Genomic DNA, 9,065 nt, shown 5'->3' with positions numbered 1-9,065 from the left:
ATGTACAGAATTAGCCCTTTAGCATGCCCAAAGAATTTTCTCATGACGTAAGACGGTGTCTCACGACATAAGGCATGATCTGAAGCAGTTCTGAACTTCAATGGAAGTTCAGCATGGAAGGCCTGTTCAGAATCTGGAGTCCATGTGCCCACAGCATTTTAGTAGGATGAAACAGCTTCAGCTGAATGTTAATTCCTGTCAACCAGCACAGCTCCCTGCGCAATTCATGCCCCTGAGATGTTACTTTGTTGGCTGGCACACTCTTGCCAAGTCTGCTGCCTCAGGAAAGTTATCATCAGTCTTGCAGAGCTATGAACCCTCTCTCAATGGACTTTAATCTCAGTCAAGGCTCATCACCACAAGGGAGCCAGACTTCCCCAGAACCAGAAAGTCAACTCTCCCAATGTCTCTTGCTAGGACTTTAGACTACAATGTCACAGGCAGCTTTGCCAACCACATCCCCACCCCAGCTATGCTGACTCATAGTTTCTTTAGAAGTTCATCTCCTAACCCACAATGTTTCACCTAGCTCACCGTTTTTGCCTGTTTTACACCTACTCTCAAATCGCACGTGCTCCTAGGTTCAGCCTTGACACTATCAGACCTATGTGCTTTCTCATGGCTTGGCCTCTCCCTCTTTACCAAAGTTGCTTAGCAAGCTGCATTCTGTGCATAACACTGCCTTGCTGGTTGAAATTGGCCTGTAAGCCACAGGCTTACCAGTCTTATCTTAAATCATTAATCCAAACAATAATACAAATTTTAAGCTGGATATCTAAACACTCTGCATTTTTACCATTCTGTTTAACAAGCGAACTACCACTTCCACAGTCAGCACAGATCTTACCTTCCCCTGACACTCCCCAAACCATCAGCCCAAGAGCTGTTGCACCGTAACCTGGAAAATAATGCAGTCTCGTTTCCTGCAGATATCCATCCTACGTAATTCCCTCCCACCATGAGGTAGTTGTTCTCCTCCTACTCCTCTACAATGCTCTTGATCAGAATCCTTCCAGTACTGAAATTTATTTCAATGGGAGTAATGGTGCCAGAGCTTTGGGAGAAGAAAGCAATTAAATGAACATGCATATAGACAGACATCCAGCACCACTGTGTAAAGCTCATAACAGTACATTTGGCAGCTGTGTATCAACTACATTAACTACTCCTTAGGGAAACTGGTGTCCCCCATCACAACGTGCACTGTAAAAACCTGAAGTTCAATCCATATGTATAAGTAAAAATGTTATCCAAGTGCCTGCTTCCAGAAACAGGCTCCAGGTAGGAACAAACAAATTATTAAGGGTACTCTTACCTACCATTATGTGACATTCCAACTGAAAGGCACTTTTGAAAACGACAGTATTGGCACTTATTACGATTTTTTTTCTGAATTTTGCAGTTGCGATCACATTTATCATAGATGAGCTTTAAACGAATTGTTCTTCTAAAAAAACCCTATAAAAAGTTAAAAAAACCAGCATGTAATGTTAAAGAATGTTGATGACCTCCAATCATACAGTTTGTTTTTATTTTATTGTTTATTGATGTCACTAGCAAAACAACATGCAAAGTAAAACCTGTCCAAAGGTAAGAATCTATGCAGTGAAGTGGTCTGTATGAAGGCAAGTATAGAATGGAGAACACAAAAGGATGGACAAGCTCCCAGTCCTCTTTGCCAGGAGAGGACCGAGAGCCCAGAGTACCCGAGCAGATTTGCTCTTAAGGGCTAAGCAAGAGTCACATATTTTGTATGCATTCTCTCAGTGGCCTCTGTCAGAAGTAACTTTTACCTTTCATATGTGTAAGTCACACAAATGCAGAGATTTAACACATCTTTTCTTCATCCAGCAAATGTGAAGGGTATGACAACATAGTACAGTGTATAGAAAAAGCCAAATATACAGAAATGAGCATTACAGAAAAGCCTGTAACTCAACAGATCTTACCGTGATGTCTTGATAATGCAACGTACGGTTAGCCTCATACTACAAAATCCAAGGGTCATCAAATTTAGAGACATTGCAACATTTTGCTTCACATGACATAACAACATGTCATTTAGACTGTGCCACACAACTGACTATGAACTGGCTCCACATCCCTAACAGACATTCTACCATTATTTCACAAGATTTATTTTCAAATTACCATATTCTGACAACGTGCATGAAAGAAAAATGTACACATACAAAATTATTTATCTCATAATTTAGTAAAAAAAATAGAAAATGTTAGAAGGAAAAAGAAAATAATCTTATAATTCATGGGTCATATAATCCCCCAAATCATACATTAATGCTAACATTAATTTGCTGCAGAGACATGCATTGGCCCCAAAACTACAAGAGGTACAACACTTAAGTGATTCAGGCAGAATGTGATAGAGATGAGAAATTCAGGATTTGTTACTGTTATAATGGAAATGTAGAAAACTCACATGCTTCTCACAGCCATACTCCCAACACAAATAAAACACTAGTGGAGCAAGCAGGCTTTGACTTTTAGTCACAGTTTAGTGTTTTAAGATGTTTTAGTGTTTAACAAACTGTATCCAGAAAGGCAGCATTAAAATTATCATGGTGAATTGCCCCCGCTTGATGAAGGTCTGGTATTGAGTTACAGTATCCAGTTATAGTATCTGAACAATTTATCTCAGAAAAAAAGATCACAGGTATGTTTATTATTTAAATAATTGTAATGGCTAGAATTATATTAATTAAACATTTATGTAACCAATGTTTATCTTCATATAAGCCTGTAAATAAAGCAGCATGATTTAGGTTCTTAAAAAGAAAATTACGACTGTACCTTACAACCTTCACAAGCATGTACTCCGTAATGGTAGCCTGAGGCTTTATCCCCACAAATTCTACATTCAATGTTTAATGCTCCACTGGGTGATTCATCTATGCTACCTGGAGCTGTGGCAAAATTAATGGATGAAGGACTGGATGCTGGTGAAAGGGTGTCTAAAAGAAAAAGGAACACTTCATAAATACTATACTATCAAGATTGGTACCACTTCTATATCAAATCCACACAAAAATGAGTTTATTCTAAAAAAAAATCATGAGTTAATAGTCATTAAGCTAACTAATAATTTGGCCACAAGTGTTTGAAAGATAATTAATATTCATATTAAGAGTGCAAACACAAACAACATACAGGGTGTACCCTGCTAATTTTGATGAGACACACATGTCAACAAACAAAAAGCCTTATCAAAGCAACCCTGATAACAAGAACTAGAAGGGGGATAATGGTTCTTGATTCAGTAAATATGCACCACACAAAAGAGAAAACCAAGCTTTTTTTGATTTTCCCATGTTCCATTTTTCACTTTGATTTTTTCCAATGATTCTCAACCTGATGCAAATACGGATTTTTTTAACCCACGACTTAAAATAATTGGCTAAAAAGTACTGAATTAATATTTCTTTTAAATCAAGGAAATTTTCTCAGTCATAAAAATGCACATATACTGTCTACAAAAATAACAAATTTGAAACTGAAAAGCAGTATTCAACATGCATCTACCGCTCAAGACAAACAGTACAAAATATAAAAAGAAAAAAACCCAACAACTACACCATAAAATAGACACCCCCCGACTTCAAGTGTCACTGTTCAACCTGTCACTTGTTCTTTCCAGGAAGGTTACCAACTGCTCATCTTAATGTTACATCTTCCATTTCTTGTGTCATAGTGCTGAGCCTAAGTTCTACTGCCATCGTATGACAAAAGACATATTCCTAGCTCATGCTGTCACACTTAGGCTACACTTATAGTGCCGTTGCCTGTCGAAGACCTACTCATAGTTTTAAAAGATGATCTAAACTGAGGCCTAAAATGTGGTTGGGCAGCTTCTCTTACTAAAGAATTTTCTCAAAGTGAAAGTATGCTCCTGCACATCAGTAGAAAGAATGAACAGATATTAAAAAGAAGGTAACACAAATGTCTGCTTCTAAGATAATCCAGCAATAGAAGCCTTACTCAGGTATCCTACCTTTTGATTATAATGGGGAAAGCACTTCTGCTTTTCATTCTGTCCAATGAAGTAAACTCTCCAGATATTTTACTACTAGATAGATAAACATGCCACAAAACTAACATGTTCCAACTGTAATTATTTCAATTAATATTTCTACCTTATTTGAGGAAAATATTTTCTGGGGCCAGAATTTCTTTTATCTTCCATCTTGCAACTTGCACCACAAGACTTGAGCAAATTAATGGGTGTGTTATTTTAACAGAAAGATTAAGAAACACTCATGAATGTAGGTCAGCAAGTATTATGTTGGAAAAAACCTTGGCATAGAACTCAGTTTGCCTTGCCAGCACTGCCAAGCCCACAGGCAGTCATCAAAAACAGCCTAAGACCCAGGATTTTTTTAAAGTGTGATTCTCCTATACTTGCCTTATGGAATTCGAGCCTTAGAAGTTTACTTTTTCCATCTTCTCTACTGGCAAAACTAAAATGCTTTGTGATAAACACTGAATACTCAAATTAGAAAGTGAAAGTAGAAGCTATTTAAATTATTGTTGGACTTGTGCAAATGTACACACAAATAATTATTTACTGAAAGGGTGCTAAAGCACTGGAACAGGCTGCCTAGGGAAGTGGTGGCGTCACCATCCCAGGAAGTATTCAAAAAACGTGTAGACTTCGGGACATGGTTTAGTAGTCATGGTGGTGTTGGGTTAACAGTTGGACTTGATGATCATTGAAGGTTTTTCCAACCTTAATGATTCTATGATTTAAAAAAACACCTCCTGTGTCAGAAAGATGACGCGGATGTAATTACTTTTTCTGTAGAAGTCATGTCTATTGCGAATGTCTGCAATCAAAGGGACACAAAATTTCTACAAACATTCCTTTGGGCAACAGCGCCAAGAGGCCTTCGAAATTCACACTATTCATTTCAACTACTTTAGCAGAGAGGCACACCTCAGCTGTACTAGTGCAGTTTTTGCAAAGTAAAAATAGCAATCACAGCCTGGAAATCAAGAAACTCTCAAAACAAAACATAATGTAAAACAACCAGAAAGTTTAAAGTTCTATTGTTAAGATTGTAAAATCACAATTTCAAAAGGAATACCTTACTGACATTATTGCAGTGTCCCACACCACTTCAGTTATTTCCATTTTGATCTCTCAGACAAAGCCTCTCACAAAGATCTTTTGACTAAAGACTATGCAATGCATTAGCACTCTGAAACTGTTACTTTAACCAGGGTAGAAGTCATCAGGTAACAATGTTATTCTTGAGAAGAGGGAGAAAACAGCATGTTCAAAGCATCAGTACACTAAAATACACTAAAATTCTAGGTGAGCTTTTAAAGATTAGATTACCAATTTTTGGCAAACATTTCACAATACTTTTCAAATGTATGTGATTTGAAGAATCTTTAAAAAATGGAGAATTTCTTTAGTACAATATTGTGACTTCCTACATGACTACAATACATAGTAACTTCTTTGCTAGTAATAGCAATTTCGAAAAAATATTTTGTAAAAGGTGTTGATACCAATAATTTAAAATAGTAACTTTATGTTACAGTAATTTTTCAGTGATGTTTGTCTAATAAACTAACTTTAGCCTTACATATTTTAAGACCATGCTATAATTGGCTTAAATATTTCTAGTGCCACTTAGTAAAAAACAATTTTTGAAATTAAAAACTTTTTTAATGCAATCACTATGTATTTATAAAAGAAAGTTTTATGGTAAAGCAAATTCTTACCTGTTTTAATTGATCCATCAGATCCTGGCCCATTTCCCAGTGACTGGAACTCCGTTAAACTTAAAGCTCCAGAGCTATCATCACCTAGAGACTGAGAGAGGTCTTGAATGTTCTCCATATCTTGTAGGAACTCGCCTGATAAAGGGCTGCCTAGATCATCCTCCTCCAAGGGAGTAAGGGGATAGAGCTGGTTTTCCGTGTCCACCATTTTGATCAAGTAGAGCAGTCACTTAAACTTCTTTACACTGGTGAAAGAATAATTTAAAAAAATCCTGTACTTATAGTATCTGAATATTTATTTGTTTAAAGTATTGGAATAAGTTATGGCACATAGAATATGTTAATCCAAAAGTGGAATATTATTCGACATTGCTTTGATCCAGAAGCTTTAGACAACATGACTCATCAACAGGACATAGGAAAAAACAACCCCTCCCCAAAATACTTCAATATGAATTAAAGTTATGACAACCATTCTGTAGATTGTTGTTTTCTCTCCTTTGCTGATAAAAGTTACATACTGTGTTTGTATAGCAGGCATTATACACTTCCCACCAAACCTTACAGAAAAATAACAAATATAAATATGTACACACATTATGTTTGAACAGTATTTGCTCACCTTATCTAAAAGCTTTAGATATGTTGATTTGGTCCTGTGTTCTCATCACTTTGAAAGTTGTTTGGCAGGTCTTACAACACTGCAGAGAACAAACTACTGTCTTATACTAAATCTTTGCAGAAGTGGGCAAACTAACCCTTTTTGATCGGTCAGCGAATACCTTCAGCAACAATGCTCCAGTATACAGAATGTGATATATCTGCAATTCCTAGAGTTAGTTTTATTTCCTCCAGTGAAATAAGTTTTTTAAATTGCCTATAAAGCTAGCCACCAGCACCATCAACTTTGAGTAACAGCACAGATTCCTAAGAAAATGTTGCAAATTTTAGTTCTTCAGACAAGGAATTAGGAAATGTACTGCAGAATGACACTACTGCCACACAGATACACTTCTGCTAACAGAAACTCATGTTTTGCACCGAGCACCTAATGCCTGCGTTGTACTCAGAACGAGAACAAACACACACTGCGGCAGCCTTGTCCGTGCAATGAATACATGCGGGCATTAGAGGAGCTCCGGCTGTTACTGTGGTTACTGCTCAACGCTGCCCTTTGCAAAGAACACACGTTTACTGCACTTTATTGTGAAGCTTGAAGCTGCCAATGACTCGCTATATAAGCATATACAAATGCTGATGTTACAATAAAAGTGCTATGTTATGGTAAATAAAATAATAATCTCCTTTGATTTTATTTAAAGTTTCAAATACAGACTAGTTCAATTCCTATGACACTAAACATTTTATATTAAGAAATCAAATCTTTTCTTTGATAATCTGTGAGAGATTCAGCCTATGAAAATCAGGCATTTATTCTGGAGAAAAAACATATTTTTTTCTGATATAATTAATCAAAAGGGTACAGTTAAAAGTAATAAAAACTGACAACTACTGCTTTACATACTAATGAAAAAAGGCAGTTATCACTTGTATTCAGTTATGAAAAAAAATCTTCAAAATGTTTTGAAGCAAGTTATCTAAAATTAAGCCTCTTATCGCCAGGCTGATGGCAAAAGTCTGCCTTCAATTACATTTACACAACTTGGCAAGCTATTACACAGATGTAACCAAAGGTAGAATGACCTGCTCTAAGGAAGACTAAAAGTTATGCTTGTAACGACCTTGTAATGCACACACAGTTTTAAAATGATTTATTTTTCTGGTCAATTATCAGTGCACACTCCATTTCACGGAAAGCCAATGGTGTATATATATCGCCCCTATAGTGTTTTCCAGTATGTTTGTTACATGACTGTAAAGCAAACCAAACACTTAAAAGCAAAAAATCTGTATTACATAAAGTTTTCTACTCCACAATTCATATCTTTGCAGCCAATCAATGTCCTTTAAAGCATATACACTTAGCAAAACTTTCCTTTGATTTTCAGAGTACCCAAATTTTTTAATTATTATACCAAAAGGCTGTAGTGGTGCATCCCATGTACCTACTATTCATTTTCAGACAAGTGAGCAGACATAAAAATGTTAACCCCTCAGGTACAAGGGGAAACTGAAATTGTAGTGTAATTATAAGCTCTGATGACTGAACAACACGTTTTGCACATCCTTGGGCAATTTATTGCAGCTCTATGCATTATTGTTTTGAAAGAAACTATGCTGAAGTTAAAAAAAGTTTGCTTAGCATTGTCTAGTTAGATTCTCTTTCCTGCAATTCATGAAAAGAATAGTTGCAGTATTTCACTTGTAACACATTTTTTCCAAGCCAAATGCTATTGTAGAGCAAAGATACAGATTTCTTCTTCCTCCACTGTAATAGCTTACCATATGCCTCAAAAGATAGAACTAAAGGAGTAGCATACACAAACACACAGCAAAATCCAGACCTTCTACACATTTTACTAAGTTCACACACTAAAAAGTTCTTTATGAAAATAAACACTAAAACTTCAGGTAAATACAAGGTAAATACAATAGGCAGTCTGTAAGCTGAAGACTGGAAGGAATCACAAATTCTAAGAATCGTATCTCTAAATATCTGATGCTATGAATCAAACGAGATAGAATTCTACTCTTCCGTCTTGAGTAACAGAAAAAACCAAAACAGATACTGTCACTATTACTAACTTGCCATCAAATAAGACAAAGACCCTTCGTAAAGATCCATTTGCACAATTTCTTCAAAACAGGATAGTTTTAACTGGAAAATGAAAATATGTTCTGTATCACACGGTGTAGCAAATTAGAATACCTAGGAGACAAAAAATTGGAATTTACCCATGATTTCTGGCACCAGTTAGGTACAACAGGTATGCTACTGTTGATTTTACCTTGACATGTCACACTGCTACCCTATCACTATGCATAGTTCGGCTGTATTTAAAAATAACTAACAAATTAAGTTATCCAGTTTGATATGTTAAGTACTCATTAGGACATTGTGCCAGATCACAAGCACTGTATAAGAATATTTATAAGCAAATACAAGAGTTTTCATGCACATCTCAATGCCTTTTTGAAGGGATCAGTTGAAAGGCTGGTGTAGCTTTTATTTCAAGAGCATCCAAGCAATACAGATTGTGATGCCTAATTATTTTTACAATGCAACAGAACATTGTACTGTACTGTAACCAATTTTGTGGTGACGAGGGAAAAGAGTAAAGAAAACTTGACGCACGTTGCTTTTGTAATGATAGCTAAGAATAACAACTATTCTTCAGCAATCCAGGGGAGAATAT

General features: G+C 36.1%; 1 protein-coding gene across 2 annotated transcripts in view; it reads right to left on the bottom strand.

Moving 5' to 3' along the window:
* The window catches only part of PPARA (peroxisome proliferator-activated receptor alpha), a 12,607-nt gene extending 6,634 nt beyond the window's left edge, over positions 1-5,973 (bottom strand). The window contains exons 1-3 of one of the 2 annotated variants that reach the window (XM_009873585.1): positions 5,749-5,973; positions 2,812-2,972; positions 1,320-1,458 (exon numbers count right to left, since the gene is read on the bottom strand). In XM_009873585.1, the coding sequence (XP_009871887.1) occupies positions 1,320-1,458; positions 2,812-2,972; positions 5,749-5,956 (508 nt within the window). In that variant the 5' untranslated portion in view covers positions 5,957-5,973. Of the gene's footprint in view, positions 1-1,319; positions 1,459-2,811; positions 2,991-5,748 lie in introns of both variants that reach the window. The other variant, XM_009873576.1, reaches the window with a different exon arrangement.
* Positions 5,974-9,065: the final 3,092 nt, after the last annotated feature.

The sequence above is a fragment of the Apaloderma vittatum genome, unplaced genomic scaffold, assembly GCF_000703405.1.
Source record: "Apaloderma vittatum isolate BGI_N311 unplaced genomic scaffold, ASM70340v1 scaffold8010, whole genome shotgun sequence".
NCBI classification, from domain to species: Eukaryota; Metazoa; Chordata; class Aves; order Trogoniformes; family Trogonidae; genus Apaloderma; species Apaloderma vittatum.
The sequence above is the reverse complement of the archived record's forward strand: the minus strand, read 5'-3'. Positions and strand labels throughout refer to the sequence as shown.